This window comes from Vanessa atalanta, chromosome 3, assembly GCF_905147765.1.
Source record: "Vanessa atalanta chromosome 3, ilVanAtal1.2, whole genome shotgun sequence".
In the NCBI taxonomy this organism is placed as follows: domain Eukaryota; kingdom Metazoa; phylum Arthropoda; class Insecta; order Lepidoptera; family Nymphalidae; genus Vanessa; species Vanessa atalanta.
In genome coordinates this window covers 2,603,912-2,623,148 of record NC_061873.1, presented here as the reverse complement: position 1 = coordinate 2,623,148, position 19,237 = coordinate 2,603,912, and the positions used below count along the sequence as shown (strand labels likewise).

General features: G+C 33.0%; 4 protein-coding genes across 4 annotated transcripts; 2 read left to right on the top strand and 2 right to left on the bottom strand.

The window, feature by feature from the left end:
* Window positions 1-333: 333 nt before the first annotated feature.
* Window positions 334-1,334, top strand: LOC125077134 (larval cuticle protein A2B-like). Its single transcript, XM_047688949.1, has 3 exons — window positions 334-357; window positions 637-1,108; window positions 1,145-1,334. Exons 1-3 carry the CDS (start codon window positions 349-351, stop codon window positions 1,222-1,224), a joined length of 561 nt encoding a protein of 186 aa, XP_047544905.1. The 5' UTR covers window positions 334-348; the 3' UTR covers window positions 1,225-1,334.
* Window positions 1,335-3,541: 2,207 nt separating this feature from the next.
* On the bottom strand, window positions 3,542-4,336 carry LOC125077301 (larval cuticle protein A3A-like). Its single transcript, XM_047689211.1, has 2 exons — window positions 4,291-4,336; window positions 3,542-4,212 (listed from the first exon to the last, which is right to left on the bottom strand). Exons 1-2 carry the CDS (start codon window positions 4,297-4,299, stop codon window positions 3,619-3,621), a joined length of 603 nt encoding a protein of 200 aa, XP_047545167.1. The 5' UTR covers window positions 4,300-4,336; the 3' UTR covers window positions 3,542-3,618.
* A 1,115-nt stretch (window positions 4,337-5,451) lies between these two features.
* LOC125077302 (larval cuticle protein A3A-like) lies at window positions 5,452-6,685 on the top strand. Its single transcript, XM_047689212.1, has 2 exons — window positions 5,452-5,500; window positions 6,035-6,685. Exons 1-2 carry the CDS (start codon window positions 5,492-5,494, stop codon window positions 6,590-6,592), a joined length of 567 nt encoding a protein of 188 aa, XP_047545168.1. The 5' UTR covers window positions 5,452-5,491; the 3' UTR covers window positions 6,593-6,685.
* Window positions 6,686-8,974: 2,289 nt separating this feature from the next.
* LOC125077303 (larval/pupal rigid cuticle protein 66-like) lies at window positions 8,975-10,014 on the bottom strand. Its single transcript, XM_047689213.1, has 2 exons — window positions 9,975-10,014; window positions 8,975-9,551 (listed from the first exon to the last, which is right to left on the bottom strand). Exons 1-2 carry the CDS (start codon window positions 9,984-9,986, stop codon window positions 9,060-9,062), a joined length of 504 nt encoding a protein of 167 aa, XP_047545169.1. The 5' UTR covers window positions 9,987-10,014; the 3' UTR covers window positions 8,975-9,059.
* Between the last annotated feature and the right edge of the window lie 9,223 nt (window positions 10,015-19,237).

Here is a 19,237-nt window from a genome sequence, read left to right as displayed (position 1 = left end):
TATCACTTATACAATGTACTTTTTTATTTCTTATTTAATCTAAATTCACTTTTATACAATAAATTAAAAAATATTAGTTTTTACTATTTTGCTAATTAAAATTCAACTTCTTTAAAAGCTGTTACGATATCGTTTACTAAAAATGGCCTGACGTCGACGGAGACATATTTATTTCATTAACAGCCTTCAATTTCCGCAATAATCTAACAAAAACACAATACTAATTACCCTTATTTAAAGATCAACCGGTACCCATTTAAACCAAACTAATATTCTACAAAATAATATAAAAGCAAGCAATTTCATGTTTTTTTATCCAGTTGACAAGATTCACTGACATAAGGAACAATGGCAAAGGTAAGACAAATATATTTTATTATATAATATGTAATCTATTTCTTGATTTTAACAACGGTTAGGCAAGCTAGGCGATCATGGGGGGGGTCTGTCATTTCGTTTTTGGATTATTTCTATACGCACTATTTTTAATTTTCATTCGAATGATTTAATTTTGTGTCTCAACAATGACATGATATTGAAATTATAATACCTTTAGATCTTAAAAAGACCGATTCCATCACTAAGCTGTTGATGAGAAGTGAAGCATAAAATTTAATGAATTTTGTATTATTTCAGTTCATCGCAGTGCTCGTCGCCCTGGTTGCTGTGGCTCACAGCTCAGTAGTACCAGTAGTCAAAGTAGATGATGAAACTACAAGCTTCGCTTACGATGTTGCTGATCCAATCACCGGTGATTACAAAAGCCAAGTAGAATCCCGCTCCGGTGGTGTTGTAAGAGGACAGTACTCTTTGATCGACCCCGATGGCACCAAGCGCACTGTTGACTACACTGCTGATGATGTGAACGGTTTTAACGCAGTCGTTCGCAAAGACCCTGTTGTGGCTTCCGTAGTTGCTACTCCTGTTGTGACACGCACCGTTGCCGCACCTGCTGTTGTCTCCTCTGCTCCATCTGTTGTTGCTGCTCGTACTTATGCTGCTCCTGCTTTGTACTCTGCCTCATCTCCAGTCGTAGCTAGATCTTTTGTCGCACCTGGAGTGTATGCGACTTCTTCTCCAACAGTGTTCTCTGCTCGTACTTATGCTGCTCCCTCAGTCTACACAGGAGTCCCTTCTGTGTACACTCCTGGAGTGTATGCCCGGTACGACTCACCTTATTACTCAACTTACGGCCTACCCACTACTTCCTATAATTACTTGTAAAGTGTAATACTATGTCAATAATATGTTTTAAATGTATATACACATATTTTAAATAAATCCGACTTTAAGTATATTTTGTGTAATCATATTTCTACTTTTTTTCCCACGTGATATAAGAAAAATGCAATTGAATAGAAATTAATTTATTTAATTTAAATTTTTATATAGCGAAAATAACTTTTTTAATTAAAAAGGTCAATTTCTTTAATAAAATGAGATGAATTATACAGCCTTGATTTAAAATTTGCGTGGATAGAATAATTAGTAAGCTTATTTTTTTGGAATAGTATTCTGGAGTTCTGTTAATTGCGTACGAAAGAAGAAATACTTTGACCGAATTTTAACCACTTTTATTATTCATAAGACATTTTTCCTTAATTGTATATTGTATTTTATTCAATTTAAAATAGATTAAAATAACAAAATATACTTTAATTAGCTTTATATTTCAACATTAAATCCTATATATAATGAGCAGATGTCTTATGTACTTAAATTGCGGACCACAAAAAATATACATAAATCAGTACTGAGAAATAGTTCTGTACAAATCATGACCGCGGATCGAATAATTGTTTGCAATACAATTGTATTTTTTTGTGTATATAAGCTTGAAATTAAACGCAACCCCTTAAAATGTGTATGAAACAAGCCAATTTATTTTAAAAAGGCATAGAAATTGTTAACTAAACGTAGTTAAGCGAAATAAATAAAAAAAACAGTCACGAAAATGACTGAATGAATGAACTATGATGACGCGAATGCGCAAAATTAAAAATATATGCGAAATGTAACGAAAAATAAAAGATACATCTGTATTATAGTCTAATTTACAAACTAGTCAATTATTCTGTTGGCATCTGATGATTTTGAAATTGTCTGAATAAATATAATTGGGTTCTACTTCTCATACAAAACAAGCCTATAAAAACGGTAGACAGGGTGGTGGGGTTTTGGGCAAGCATGTCTAGTTAGTTACAGCAACACTTATTATCAACAGAAATACTTATTATTGTTGTGTTTCGGTTTGAACTCGAAAGTGAACTCGAAACTTGAACTCACTTAGTGAGTTTTCCCAAGGTAAGTGGGTGATATGAGGAATCATTAATATTTCTTACATTACCAATGTGTGTAGTAGGAATCAGTTTTCACCAGGTGGCCCATTAGTTTAACATTATCGTGTGAGCTATGATGATGTGAGTGGTTACAAGGCGTAAATCTTAACTGATGATCCTGGATTCAAAGTGAATTCAAAGAGCAATAGAATGATTAAGAATGGGAATTGCTATCCAATCAGGACACGCTTCGAGCAATCTTGTCATCATTCCACGAGAAAATTATTAATTAATTTCTTTTTATTACCATTCATATAATATACTCGAAATCAAAAATATACTTCCTTAAAGTAAGCTCGCGCGTTTGAATCCTCATTTATTATGGAATATTTCAATGTTCTAAAACATATTATTCTCAATATTGTAATTGTATTCTTTTGAAACCTTACATAGAAATATCTACTCTATTACTATAATATATGTATATAATGTAATTATGTTCAGATCTGCCTTAATCCGAATTCAAATGCAGCAAAAAGTCCGAGGGAATAAAATGTTTTTAAAGGAGTGGATAGATCGCTAGTGCATTGCTTGAACCCGGTCCGTTGCTAAAGACGGAGCTGAGTATATTCTTACAATTTTGTCTTTAGACTAGCATTTAACTTTTTAGAATACCAAAAACATTGCAATTTGAAAGTAAATTTATGTATTTTATATCAGTTGAAAACAATAGTTTTAAAATAAAAGACGTACATATGTGCGTTATATAATAGCATTTAAAAAGCAGTCGGTAAGTTCATTGACACGGTTGCCCTTAATACTTTCAATGTCATTCGACTCATCTTTCATTTCACCTTGAACTTGTGAATGTGAAAAGATATAGTTATCGTATTTTCTATTTCACTTTAAGGTTAGATCTACTAGCGAAATGTATTTATAACTAGCTGCTACTCCCTGGTTCACATCGCTGCAATAATCTAGGGTCTATATCCAATTTTTAGATTGAAGGACGAACCTAAAAAGAAAAATTCTTGTTTTTTATAGGAAAGTGAAATTCTCGGCTGTTCTCTACAATAATTTGCATTTATTATACAGATAAACGTTACCCTTGAATCACTCTGTTTATTAATAAAAAACGCATTAAAATCCGTTGCATAGGTTAAAAAGTCTAAGCGAACAGACGACGGGAAGCGACTTGGTTGTATAATACGTAGAGATATGACATAATTAAAAAATAAAACCAAATGTTTCTCTTTACAGCTTAGTTTATTAATGTTTACTAATATTTATGTAAAAACATATAATTTCGGAGGGCGATAGCATTTCACATATTTAACATTTACAAGTAGTTGAAAGAAGAAGTAGGGTATCCATAACTTGAGTAATACGGTGAGGAATAACGGGCATATACTCCAGGAGTATACACTGAAGGTGCTGCAGAGTAGAATGAAGGTGTGGCGTATGTACGAGTTGAGAATACTGTTGGAGAAGACGTCGCGTAAACTCCAGGAGCCACATAAGATCTAGCTACCACAGGAGATGAAGCAGTGTAAAATGAGGTGGCAGGAACAGTGCGGACAGCAGCAACAGATGGACCAGTGGAAACTACTGCTGGAGCGGCAATGGTGCGCGCAACAACAGGGGTAGCGGCAATCACAGATGCACCAACAACGGGGTCTTTTCGTACAACAGCATTGAAACCATTTACATCATCAGCAGTGTAGTCAACAGTACGTTTGGTGCCATCAGGGTCGATCAGCGAATATTGTCCTCTAACAACTCCACCGTTACGTGTCTCCACTTGGCTTTTGTAATCACCAGTGTTGGGATCAGCTACATCGTAAGCAAAGCTGGAAGAGTCATCGTCTACTTTGACCACTGGTACTACTGAGCACTGAGCTACAGCAACCAGAGCGATGAAAAACACGAAAAACTGGAAAAAAAGTCACAAGAATATAATACCATCGAATAGTTAAGGAATCTTATTAATTTTTCTTCTTATTTTACTTACATTGGCCATTGCTGTCAAGACTAGATTATTATGTTAAATGAATATCGAACAATCCATCTCTAAGCTTTTTATATGATTCATGTGTATACATCTTGCTTTAATTAATACCAGTTGAACTTTATATTACATTTATTTTAAGATACATGCGGAAATAATAATAAATTTGTTATAATTATTTCATTCTTAAATTGAACGGTTCCCCAAATAAGACAATTCATAAATGTTTTTTTTTTAGTTGCGCTAATGGTAATATGGTAATATCGTTCGAATTTTAAATTAAGCAAACGTCAGTTAAATATTTTATATACATACTCTTTGGTGATAGACTAATTCGCATGTATTAAATAAGTTTATTTAATGTAAGTTAAACGGCAATAGTGCAATGGTTTACGGGCCGCCTAGCGTTGTAAAAAGTCGCAGGAGCTACCTTCACTAATCGAAGCTTAGTTGAAGGTGTAAATAGGAATATTAGTAATTCCTTAAAACATGTCATTGCTAGAATTCTTTAAAAAAAAACCTGTATTTTATACCTACACATAACATGCCCGGAGAGTTGTATTTTGAGCAAAATTTAATGATAATTTTTGTGAGTTAATTCGCTATTAAATGGAAAACTGCGTTTCCTCTAAATCTCTTAGCAATTTCTATGTTTGCAACATTTACAATTTATTAATTGAAAATGTCTCGACGATTATACAATATATCATTATTTATTTCTATCAACGCGTTTTAGCAGACAGAATATATTGATTTTGATGTATTCCGAGATTTATTTCAGAGACCAATAGTAAAGATGTTGCCAGCAAAAAAAAAGAAAGTTCATCAAATCTATAATCATATTATAGTAAAATTACATTACATACAAATACAATAAATTACATATTACTTATAGCTAATTAAATATTGGAATACAATTAAAATAATAATCATTGTAGTACAACAAGGGAAACAGATTTTTTATTACTTATTATTGCTGCTTTAAAGTATATGAAGTACCAATTAAATAAGATAACATATAATTTTATTACATCAGCCTCTAATTTCCTTAATCTAATGACATGATATAGTCGTATTTTAATAGAATATATTAAATATCAACCAGTACACATTAAAAATACGCCCTCGTATTTGCGAATACTATAAAAGCTGATATTTTTTAAAAATCGATATCATTTGAAGATTCAAACGACAATTAGCAACAATGGTCAAGGTAAATTAAAAGCATCTTTGAATATTAAAAATAAGTTATCAATTTGTTTAAAATGATTAAAAATTTATTGGAGAAAATCCCGAAATTTTACATTAAAAAAAAAATCGTTCCAATAACTTTTTCTTAATTTTTTTTCTGTTATTAATGTTTCTAATACTAATTATTTATATTATATTTCTAAACTCATTTTATTAATTGTGATACAAATCATTTATTTATTTGAAATAAAAGTGATATTTTATATCATATATATTCATAAGATTTGCATGCTATGAATGTTTTCAGTTAATATTGGTAACCTTTTTCTTTTCTTCTCATAAAGACTAAACGAAACGGACCAATCCCATAGACACTTACCTTGTAAGATATAAAAACTTCTTGTACTAAACACGGTATCTACAAACCCCTGTACCTAAAATTACTAGTATTTATATTTAATTGTAAAAACTAGAGGGTTATTCTAGTTTCTCTAAAAATGTAATAAAATAATTTACTTATTTAGATCGTTATCATTATTATCTATTTTTGTTTCAGTTCATCGTAGTTCTCGCCGCTCTTGTCGCTGTAGCTTACAGCTCAGTGATACCAGTTGTCAAAGTAGACGGTGACTCTTCCAGCTTCTCTTATGATGTAGCCGACCCGAACACAGGAGACTACAAGAGTCAAGTGGAGACTCGCGTTGGAGGCCTTGTAAAGGGCCAGTACTCACTGGTCGATCCCGATGGCACCAAGCGTACTGTTGATTACACCGCTGATGACGTGAACGGTTTCAACGCAGTTGTACGCAAAGACCCCCTCGTCACTACATCCGTTGTGTCTGCTACTCCTGTTGTATCAGAAACCGTCGCTACCCCAGCTGTAGTTGCCTCAACTCCTGCTGTCGTTGATGCACGTACAGTTTACGCCGCCTCTTCACCCGTGGTAGCCAGCAATACTTTTGCACCTGCATTCTACACTACCTCTCCAGTATACAGTCGTGCTTACACCCCTACTGTGTACACATCTGTGCCTTCAGTATACGCCCCAGGTTTATATGCCCGCTACTCGACACCCTACTACTCAAGCTACGTCCCAACAGCTACAGTCTGGTAAAATGTGATTTTCTCGTCTATAATGTATACAAGCAATTCATGTATTCATACTTAAATGTATTTAATAAATCAATTAAAAATAAAAACAAAAACATACACGTATTATGAATTTTATTTCCCTTGTATATGTGTATTATACACTTAGCAATATTATAAAGTTAAAACACTTATAAGTTCAATCGCGAAATCGCATAAGTCATGAGCAATGACGTTTAACCGCTTGATAAAATGTATAACTCATTGTGTACTGTTAAGAGCCGAGGTGGCCCAGTGGTTAGAACGCGTGCATCATAACCTATGATTACGGGTTCACACCCAGGCAGGCACCACTGAAATTTTTTGTGCTTAATTTGTGTTTATAATTCATCTCGTGCTCGGCGGTGAAGGAAAACACCGTGAGGAAACCTGCATGTGTCTAATTTCAACGAAATTCTGCCACATGTGTATTCCGCCAACCCGCATTGGAGCAGCGTGGTGGAATATGCTCCAAACCTTCTCCTCAAAGAGAGAGGAGGCCTTTATCCCAGCCGTGGAAAAATTTACAGGCTGCTAATGCTAAAAATTTACTGTTATCGATACGCAAAACAAGAACTTAAGGTAATGTTTAATTAACTCTAACGAAATTCAAAGTTAATCGAAGTATATTAATATACAAGAATTATTTACTTATTCGGAATCTACAGAAAGTTGCTGATAAGAAACTCAGTAGTTACTTATATCATCTACATACTCTTGTATAATGCAATAAGCGTTACATATATTTATTAACGCAAAGTTAAAAATATATTTAATCTGAATATTAACATTATAAAATAAAATTTGACTTAGCGGCGATTTTTTTATTTTTATGGCGGACGAGCATATGGGCCACCTGATGGTTAGTGGTCACTACCGCCCATAGACAAAGGCGCAAGAAATATTAACCATTCCTTACATCACCTATGCGCCACCAACCTTGGGAACTAAGATGTTATGCCCCTTGTGCCTGTGATCACACCGGCTAACTCAAATGTTAATGTTTGAGGTGTTGTGAATTTACCTTTGCTCTTCGTTCAAATACAATGATTGTTTTATTAAAATAAATGACAATTATGACGTCATAATATTATTGTAAATTTAATCTAACGTAAGGTTACGTAATACAAATTTGTAAAATCATCTCGGAGGGAGTCTCGAGTTCTTATATTACCAATGCTGGAAAACTTATTCTCTAGAACGAATGTTTAAAATTTATAATAACCATTTCCAAAATTCTTACATAACAGCGTGTGATTAGATGAGATATAACTCCAGATGAACTAAAATATATGTTACACAACATCATTAAATGTTTAGTTTTAAATGCATCGAAATGTAAATACACTAACAAAACTAAATACAAAAACACGTGACTGAAACTAAACTAAATATTATCATTGATTAAGAAGATACAAATGTATTAGTAATAATATCAAGTCGACTATTTTATTTTACTTGAGATATAAACAGTTATTAACATTGGGGGATCAAATAAATATATACTCCATATAAAACCAAGTGGTGGTGTTAAAAACGTTGCCTTGTTGAATCGCAGTTCAAGACGAAAAAATCAACAAACCTCTTGTTGTAACCAGTAGACATCTACTGATACCTACTAAGACTGGTATTACTTATTTTGATAAGCAACAATGAAATTTTAACAAAAACAAATGGCTCCACTTTATTTATTGTTATAATTAAATGCTATTAATGGAACAAGTTTATAAATGTTAGTTCATGTAATACTATTGAGCGCTATTTTAATGGAGTATCTGATAATGTTTTCATTCTATCACGAAATTGCTATCCGACATTATTTTAATATTAATGTATATATTTTTTTCTAAATCAAACATATTAACGAGCTAAGTTCTTCAATGAATTAAAATGTCCTATTGATTGTCCTGTTGAAATTATCTATAGCTAGCAACCCACCCCGGCTTCGCAAGGATACAATGCTGATACTAAATATACTACAAAATGTCAAAATTACAACGATCACAGTTTTTCAGTCATTAAACAATGTAAACCGCTATGTCCCTGCGTTTTAATTTTTTAATATCTTCGAAAATATTCATTTAAATTACATGCTGTAAAGGGCCATATTGATCTATATTAAATGCACAATGTAGGTATTTAAATTTTTTTAATGAATCAATCTATCTATTGAGAAAAAAACCGCATCAAAATACGTTGTGTAATTTTAAAGATCTAAGCATGCATATGGACCGACGACGGTAAACGACTTTGTTTTATACTATGTAATGATTGTTAAAGTAAATTAAATGAAAGCAGCAAAATTTATTTCCATTTGGTATGTCCACAAAATATATTGTAAACAATACAAACAAACAATAAAACTATATTTAGAATTTTCAACGTATATTTATTATTTTAAATACATAATATTTACATAAAGAGTAATCGTCGTTTTAACAGGGTCTTTAGAATTAGAAGTAGTGAAGGGGGGCAGAGTAAGAAAGGGGAGATACGATTGAGTGACCAGCGGAGTAAACAGTGGGAGCTGCGACCACACCGTGCACGCCAGCGGAATAGACAGCAGGAGACGCATAAGTACGGGCAGCGATCAGTGCTGGAGAGGCGAAAGTGCGGGCGGCAACAACGGCGGGAGCAACTGCAGCTACGGCAGGAGCAGCAGCAACCACTGGTGTGGCAACAACAGCGGGATCTTTGCGTACGACAGCGTTGAATCCGTTGACATCATCAGCAGCGTAGTCTACAGTACGCTTGGTACCGTCAGACTCGAGGAGCGAGTACTGTCCTTGAACGTTTCCACCGACGCGGGTCTCGACCTGGCTCTTGAAGTCACCGGTGTAGGGGTCCGCCACGTCGTACGCGAAGCTCGTGTAGTCGGCGTCTGCTCGCGCTACTGGCACCACTGAGCAGCGGGCCACGGCCACCAGGGCGAGTACTACAACCAACTGCAAAAATATGACAAAAATATATCACACAATATTTTATAACTAAATCATATTTTATTTTAAGCATAATTTAAAACAAAAAAATTATTTATAAAATAATTTGATGGACTTTTTAATTGGTTGCCTGATATGGTCACCACCCATAGACATTGACACTGTCAGAAATATTAACCATCACTTACATCACCAATGCGCCATCAACCTTGGGAACTAAGATATTATGTTATACCAGCCCAGCTACCCTTCAAACCAGAACACAACAATCAGACAGTTTGGCGGTAAAATGTTGCTGTATGGGCTTGAATTAGCACCCAATTATGGGTTTGTACAAAACATAGTAGAATATAGTTCGATTTCAAGCGCATTGTTAATATTTCATAATTATTATTAACGAAATTTAAAAAGTGAATGCCAGTTACAGACCTTAGCTGCCATTGCTTGTCTTGAGATTATCCGTTCGAATAATGATGATTATTTCTCACGCTGTTGGCTTTTATACTGCTCTATATGAGAGTAAATTAGTTCCCTGTGAAGCGGTCACTTGACGATCTTGAAAAAGGCAGGACTGCTCTTTACAAAGATTAATTGGTGACATATGAATTCGTTGCATTTAATCTCACTACGCGTGTGATTGTGCAGTCACTTGTTTTTAATAATTTCTTTCGATTTAATAGATCATATTATTAGATATTATTATGGATTTAGAATGATTTTCTGATGTATAATCCATGTAAAATTAAAATGCGTTTAGATCGATTTCGCTTTTGAGATTTATAAAGGTAAGTTGCACTCCAATCCTTTATTTGTCAAAAATTTAAGGATAATGTTACAAAAAGGTCATAGGTCAAAGGTTAAGAAAAATATTATTTCACATTGACCAATTTGATTTTAAGTTTGGATTTCGGATATTTATAGATTTCGGATACAAAAGTTTACGGTTAAGTTTTTTTTTTTTTTTCGTTTTACGGGCCGTCTAGCGATGTAAAAAGTCACAGGTTCGATGCTATCCCCTTGGGCTATTGTCGTCCCCACTCCTAACACAATTTAGCTTAAAAGGGTGGATAAATAGGAATAATAGTAGTGCCTTAAACAATTAGGAACGCTGTTATTTAAAAAAAATATCCTTTACGGTATTCACTTCAGAAACCTAACCTGGTATGCGAATGAACAAAAAGATTAAAATTCTTCTAGGGTTTGAACTGACATCAAACAATTTTGAAGAAAGTTTTCTATTACCCTTTTCCACTGTTTAGCTGGGCTTGGAATTTACTAGGCGAAAGGAAAGACAACATTTAAAAACACAACACAGAGTACTCTAAATTGTGTTTTTTGAAATTATATCACTGTTATTATCTTTCTCATTATCATTGACCACCTCCGCCCGCAGTCGACAGTATAAATAACTGTACAGCCAACCGAATGACACCTAAAAAGGCTTAGGCTACAAATGGTAACAAAAAATATCCCATAAAAGCCCATAAGCCTCTCGTATCCTCAAATGAAATGTCTTATTGCCTCCCCTGGTCTCATTAAGTTTGGGTATTCGTCGCAATGGAATTGAAATGGAGATTCCGCAAATGCCAGTTACGTGTGTCGATTTCACGCGGATTTATAGTTAATGATTTTATAATTTATCGGTATATTCATTGGAGTGTTCGCAGCCAAAACTTTGGGAGGTCATTTTTGTAAATTAGTTTTTATTTCGAAATTAATTAATATAATATCATGAATAAAATTATAAAACAAATGTAATAATACGATATTGGGTCTCGATGACCAGCCCTCGCGGTTCGGACAAGATATTTGAAACTTATAAAGCAATCAGATAAATTAAATATAATTCATTTGGTTTTCGATTAGGTACTTTGATTTCGATACTTATCTAAGTTCATATTTATCCGCATAACTTCTAAATTACTTACTTTATAGTTCGACAATTGGGTTCCCATCATTAAAACTTCTTGCTCGTCCGCTGGTTAAAGTCTATGGTACGTCACTAGTAATCTCGTCATTCTTTTGTTTTGATTTTCATCCGAAGTGATCCTTCATCGCCGAACACGTTACAAACGATTTGAATTATAACTGTACCATCTCGACTTCTTCGCCTTTAGATAACTTCATACATGTATAGAGTAATTAAATAAATTATACAATTACCAATAAGGCGAGATAATTTTTAAATTACATATAGGAAGCAAAACATTGAATTCCCATATCCAAGCAGTAATTGCTTCCGTCAATTTTCTTTATAAGACAGCAGAAAGTAAAGTCGAAACTCAACGTAGAACATGATCGTCAAATCTCAGACAGTGTTATGCGACATTGGCTTTAACATTTAATGGATATACACTACACGTATAAAAATAGCCTATCACCCACCATAAGTGCTGTGACGTCATATTAAGGATAATATTTTGTTTTGTCCACAGCTCCACTAAGCATTTAAAAATAAGTAGAAAGAGATCAATTAAAAAAGTATTTACTAAAGAAAAAATACCTCAGCTTACCTTGATAAGAACCGTCGAAGGGAATTTATCATCATTTATTTTTTTCTTATTGATAAAATTGCTCATAATAAAATTATTAATGTTATAATTTTTCTTGAAATGGCTCAAACTCGTTTTATTCACAGGTTTCGGTAATAATTAAAAAACTTTTTTGAAACTTTTGAAGCTACGCGATGATTTTTATAGAATCGACGCGTTTGCTGTAACGCGTCGATTCTATAAAAATCATCTTGATTCTATGGAGAAGAACTGGCAATAATCTAAGTACTCATTCAACCATTAAGTAATGTAGGCAAGATAATTAATTGCAATTAAATAAAAAGTAAAAATTGCTAACTATATAATATCCTTTAGCAATGTTGGTGTAATTTGATATGTTAGTCAGCCAGTGTAAATACTGACTCGAGAGTCTTAGATCCCGTGGCCGGGAACGCATCGATGGCCTAAAACGTGGTTTAAGCCGACTAAAGTTTTAATCTAACTAACAACTATCAGTTAACGTCGCTCGTTATACATTCCTAAAATAAAAATGAAAAAAAAAATTAAATAATAACACTTCTGCTGCTTCCTGTACACAATTCGACATTTCACTTTGAAGGTTAATAACAAGTATATACATTCCATCTTAGCCGAATGAGTAGTTATTTAAATAAATTATTCAGGCGACGCTTAGTGACCACAAGCTCATAGGAACACATATTTCCGTGTTTTTTGTACACAACCATTCCATGTACAGTTTTGTAGACACTTCGTATTAGATAATTTATTTCGATCATTGAATAACATTTTCGTTTCGAATGTACATATATTTCAAATATACTACACACAACCCAACCGTTAAATTAGAATTATTGATGATAAGGTTTTTTATTAACGATTTTAAAAATCGGTGGACTTCAGGTAAGTTTTGTAGGTAGACAGGTGCTTATTCTATTTTTAGTTAATTAAATAATCTAGGAGTAATACCAACAACGCCAAGAAGTTTGAGACATAGAGTTATCAGTCAGGTTTTTCACTCAAATAAAAAAACGTCTAAGATCGGAAGATAAACCACTGATTGAACGGGGTTCGCGCCGCTTACTAAAGCGACTAGCCGTTTTATTGAATGCCTAATTTAACCAGTTGACTGCGACATATATACTTTGATGTTACTTTTATGGTATAGGCAGGCGGACGGGCAATCGAGCCATCTGGTGGTAAGAAGTCACCACTACATATCAACAATTTCTTGCATCGCCAATTCAGCAACAAAACAGCAACCTTAGGAACTAAGATGTTACGGCCCTTGTGCCGGTAGTTACACTAGCTCACTCACCCTTCAAACCGGAACACAAAGTATTGCTTTTGGACGGTAGAATATCTGATGGGAGGGTGGTACCTACACATTAACAAAATATGCTATATATTATCTGCTAAATACAAAAATATAACTGTTTTAGTTTTCTTTAATTATAAATTTTATTATACAACAATATGCGCAATCAATTCTGCCTTACCTTTAAAAATGACTTTGATAAATACACAAGAAACTTTTAATAGCAAAGTGATAAACGATCACTTTTTATTGAAATATGTATATTATTTGCAAACAGTCGCCGTAGTTGATTGGACCATTTTTACGGTAGCTGAGTAACGAACAAACGACAACAGGGCCACTGTTTACACTGACTACAAATCAGCGGCAGTAGAGGTATTCTGTAAAAATAAACTCAAAACTCACCGCAGGACACGAGCGTGCAATGTCAAAATGTGATAATAAAATTTATAGGATATAAGTAGCTACGTATCAAAATGGCGCATCGCCGTTAGTAATATTGACATATTTCACGCATGTGATACGAAGTGAATTCTTAAAGAATCGTACTGCACAAGTTCCATTTTTGAAAATAATGACAGTTTTTTTGTTTTTTTTTTCTATTATTTACCAGAGCATACTGTACAATTATGTAATAATTACGTGGTATATGAAAATAGTCTTCATTCCTATTAATTCAATTTAATGTCCCTTGTGTCTGTAATTAGATTGGGTGTCATATAATCCACAAAAAAATATCTGATCATATTACTAATTTACTACTGCTGAATTACATTACATTAACAGCCTGTAAATTTCCTATTGCTGGGATACACATAGAATACACATGTAACAAAATTTCCTTGAAATTAGACACATGCATGTTTCCTCACGATGTTTTCCTTGACCGCCGAGCACGAGATGAATTATAAACACAAATTAAGGACATGAAAATTCAGTAGTCCTTGCCTGGGTTTGTACCCGAAATCATCGGTTAAGTTCTAATCGTTCTAACCACTGGGCCATCTCTGCTGGACAAAAACTGGCCTATTCTCTTTGAGGCGTTGTAGAGCTTATTCCACCGCGGCTCCGATCCGTTGACACAGACGGGCAGAATTTCATCCGAGACATACAATTTACCTCAAGTATCTTCACTGCCGAGCAGTCTTCAGGTTTAGGTCCTTCGATCGAGTTTCACGTGTTCTTATTTACTAAATTGACTTGTATAATTTTATTAGCCGACTCATGTCAACTTAACAAAAATTATATATCTTATAGTTAATATATCAGCCTAAGAGATATACTGTTTCTGTATCGTTGTAGTATGTTTTTCTCATTTGTAAATATTATTTAATAAGACATTGAATCTGCTTCTGTTGTATGCCGAATAAAAACTCATTTGATAGAGATAAATAATGTTGCCATCTCTTTCGCACGTTTTAAACGTACCGATTCTTAAATGCTCTATAATAATAAATAAAAACATGCGTGTTCTAAAAATGCCTACCGAGTTAAACAAACTGGATAAAACTAGTTAAAACTGGTAAAAAAATAATAATACAAATGAAACAAATTTTATTATATTTTAGCAACATTTTTTTATTAATTTAAGAATTCCACAATGGAACGATTTATTTTCCATATTCTATACCTAAGTCAGATTGTAGGTACGTGAGGGATTTTTGTTTACGTAATATATATTTATAATTAGTGCACTTGGACTATTACCTGTATCAAAGTTCGTTTTATACAGTATTTTTACAATATCGTTCGGCACACGTGCTATGGCGTTTGCTTTCACGCTAATGAACCAAAGAATCGAACAACATAACAGCTTGAATATTAAATATGGAAAATAAACGTACTTTAAACATAATATATATTATATATTTAACAATTTTTCTATCAAATGGATGTTTGAAATAATTAGTACAGTGGTTAATAGCGGTAGCGACAGCGCACGGCACGTGTACTCGAATTAAGAATTATCAAGAAGACAGAACACAAAGCTACCGTGAAAGATTAAGTGGAGCCGCCGTCGGCACACGGAGGGCGCTCGCGACATCCGTCCCCGCACTTAAGTCCATTCCACAGACAGCAAACATAACATTTTCATACTACCATTAGCACATTAAACTAACAAACGAAAATCGCAAAAATGTTACCACACTAAAAAAATTCGCTAGAACGAGGTAAATCATTAATGTTAGGATTATACAATAAATTAATTTGCTAATTTTAACGAGACGCGCGGCCTCAAATGTAAATTCGTAATGGGCCCCCGGAATTTGAACCCCGGGTGCGAAAGTTGAAGCGCGCGCGACTCCACAACACAAAGAAGCGTCGCTGTGGTCAAACCAATCGTCATAACAGCTTGATACGCTCTTCCGTATGCCAATATTTTATTTGTACATAATCTATAATTTAATGTATGTACATTCAACCCGCTTTTCACACCCCGCTACACCCCCTACTTTATCCTATCGTATTGTACAACAAAATGAAATCAACTAATAAAATATCTAAAAATCACAAGTAGTGCTATTCTTACTGTTAAGAAATTTCAATATTTTTTTTTCCATATATATAAAAAAGTCGCTTAAAAAAATCACAGACAATCACTTTCCCTTTACAGACAAATACCATCGACGACCGATTAGTTCACTAAGCATCATTAGTTAACTACGTACAAAATCCTACTTAGTTTTACAACCATGATGGTTTACGTTACAATCTTACGCAATACTATCAACCTAAGCCTGTACTCAGACGAGTACGTTTGTATACCCTTGCCCTCACGAGTAACTACAAAAATCCTCATATAAATATACAGAAAGCAAACATTAAATATAATTACAGACGGTTGTAGTTTCTTATTAAAACTTTCTTATGAAAACCGTCTGAATCGTTGCAGTTTAAAAACATCTTTAATTGCTTAAAGATAGTTTTAAAATAGCGTATATTTTACTGAGACGGTTTATATTAAAATTTTAATAAGAACAACGACAACATGAATAAACCCATCACACCGATCGATCCATCAACGCGGGCTGTCGTACATAGATTTTAAGTATTCAAATTTTGTACTCTATTCAGATATACCTAATTTAAATTATAGCTCAGCGGATGTTCCAAAAAATATAATTTTGGCAACATTTACATAAAATCCGATATTATAATTTCCATTAATTACGTTTGTACTGACAGTAATTTTAAGACTTGTTTGATTTGTACTTTAGTTATTATAGAAAGAAGTGCTCCTTTTATTTACTCGACAGCTAGTTGTGGAATCACACTTATGACACCAAGAATTTCAAAATGACACCGAGAGAATAGAAAATAATTATATTGACAATATTATGAGTTCTATTTACAGCCATGAAATGATCATCCTATACAAAAAACGATCAAACCGAATTCGACGCAACGATCTTAAAATATCAATCTAGATATCTCAACTTAACTAATTCCGTAACAATGGCGGCGAGTCAATGTTGCTAGCATATTATCCAATATTCCACGCGGACACGATTTGTACCTTAGCTCATATTATTTTAGATTTTTCATATATTTTAAGTCATCGATGTAAATAATTATTATGTAAATAAATAGTATAGTTTTTTTTTATGTCCAAATAATTCATAGATTATTTACTTCGTCATTGAAAATATTTGTTATTTTTTTATTTGTTTCGTCTTGTTTGTTGGTGACTTAAAAAGAGGTAATTATTTCCCGTAACTGTATGTATGTTAAATTGTTCTCAAAAAGTACAACCAATTTCAATAATTGGTTTGCTATGTGGTGTTAGTTTTGTATTTAAAAAACCGTTACAAAGTTACAATTATTTAAACTTTTTATCTCGGTGTGCTCTTATTAACAATATTATCAATTGCTGACATTTATTTTTAATTATATTATATTATATCGTCAAGTTAAGGACGTAACCGAAGACGTCTATATTATAAAACGCGTTAAATATGCGTTTTTAATGATATTACAAGAAAATGAGCATGTAACGATAACTTACATATTAAACGCGATAAAACATTTATATGACTTTGCTTATCAAATTCGTAGACAAATACGCAAACGCGCGTGTTTCTAGTGCAATACTTAAATTATAAACACCGAATGATTACTTAAAAAAAAATTCCTGTCAGTATTCGTGCAACTAGATTATGGTTATACGAACGATCAATTCCTTAAATAATGTACTTAAAATTACAATAAATGTTAATCACGATGGACGGGTGTAACTTGTCGATAAAAAAAATACATATCAATAAATAATATTAAAAAAAAGGAAATAAGGAAAATAAAGATAAAATAAAAAATAAAAAACAAAAAGTAATATTTTTTTTTGTTACATTTTTTTTTTAATTCGCAGAAACCTAACAAACAATAATTTTTTTTCATTTCTCATCTTCTTAAAACATAGTAACATCTATGCAACACAAGAAATAACTGGGAAAAAAGTAATAATAATAAAATTATGAAAAAAAAAAATAGGTTTTATACTCCTTACGAGTGACGAAGGTACAATTAGATTACGCTGAATGGCTCAGGAACGATCTCTCAACGCTTTGTGCTTTAAAATGAGGTAGAACATCAATGAGATTATTTATAACTAGCCTAATTAACAATTATTACTTATATATTAGGACTATCAACTCAGCTCAAAGGTAACTTATCGCTCGTACACCTCCCATTTCGACATTGAGCACCGAGTTGAAACAGGGAACTACCTCGCAGAGATTCAATGAACGTATAGAATATCTTCATCCAAAATCTGAACGTAATTTACATTTTCATCCACATTACATAAAATTGTTCCTCTAACGTTCAGTCCGATAAACATTTCAATGACACTTAGTAAAAAACTCGTTAATATAACCAACGTTAATTTAATACTTGTTTTCGTAGTACTAAATCTGACTAAACATGAATCCTGAGGTAGTTTTATTTGTACTTTAAATTTTTTTTATTTTTATAATATTTTCTCTTAAAACTAATTTTACATTAATCCTTCATATAAAAATCTATTTAAAAGCTTACTTATAACTAATTTATATACCTGGAGGTAGATTAACTTATATACTAATTGGGATGAGCGGTCGCTGTACATTTAACGCTTCGAGTACCGTATTGTGAGACTCGATCGATGTTTCGTTTCAAATGTTAAATGTAGAGTGACCGCGTAGCCCATGTGACGGCAGAGGGTCACCATACCCGTATCAATCTTTGGCAATACCATCACGACATATCGCGATACATAAAACTAACTAAAATAAGAAATAATCTAAAAAAAAAAAAAATTGCTCAGACGAGCTTTAATTTCAAGCAAAGAATATTAAATGCAGTTTTGAGCGAGTGAATTTTGTAGTATTTAACGATAAAAAGCATTGAAATATATCTCGATTCGTTAACGTTCAAAATAAGCGAATGTAAATCCGTAAATCATTCCATGTGATGCTATCATTCACTTGCTCAAATTAGTCCAACTCAATTCCATGATTGTTATTTATATAATTCCCGTAACATTAAGTGTAGAATATATCGGCTGGTCGCCATTCGTAACTATACATCGTATGCACATTTACTAAACAGATTTACTATCACAATAGCGAGAGAGACCGCCCGAGTAGAAGAGGAGGATACATCGACTTAACGTGAATGTCACATCGAATACAACATTAAACCTATTGGGGACCTATTAACTCGTCCACTTATATTTAAATTTAACAATCCAATAATAATTTATTTATGACATGATCTCGAATGTGCCGTTAATGTAGAATTTCGTACAATCACAAGAAATCGTAATTATTTATCAAGAAATCAAAACAGAATTGTTGTTTAGAATAAAATTGACTTATTTTATTGTG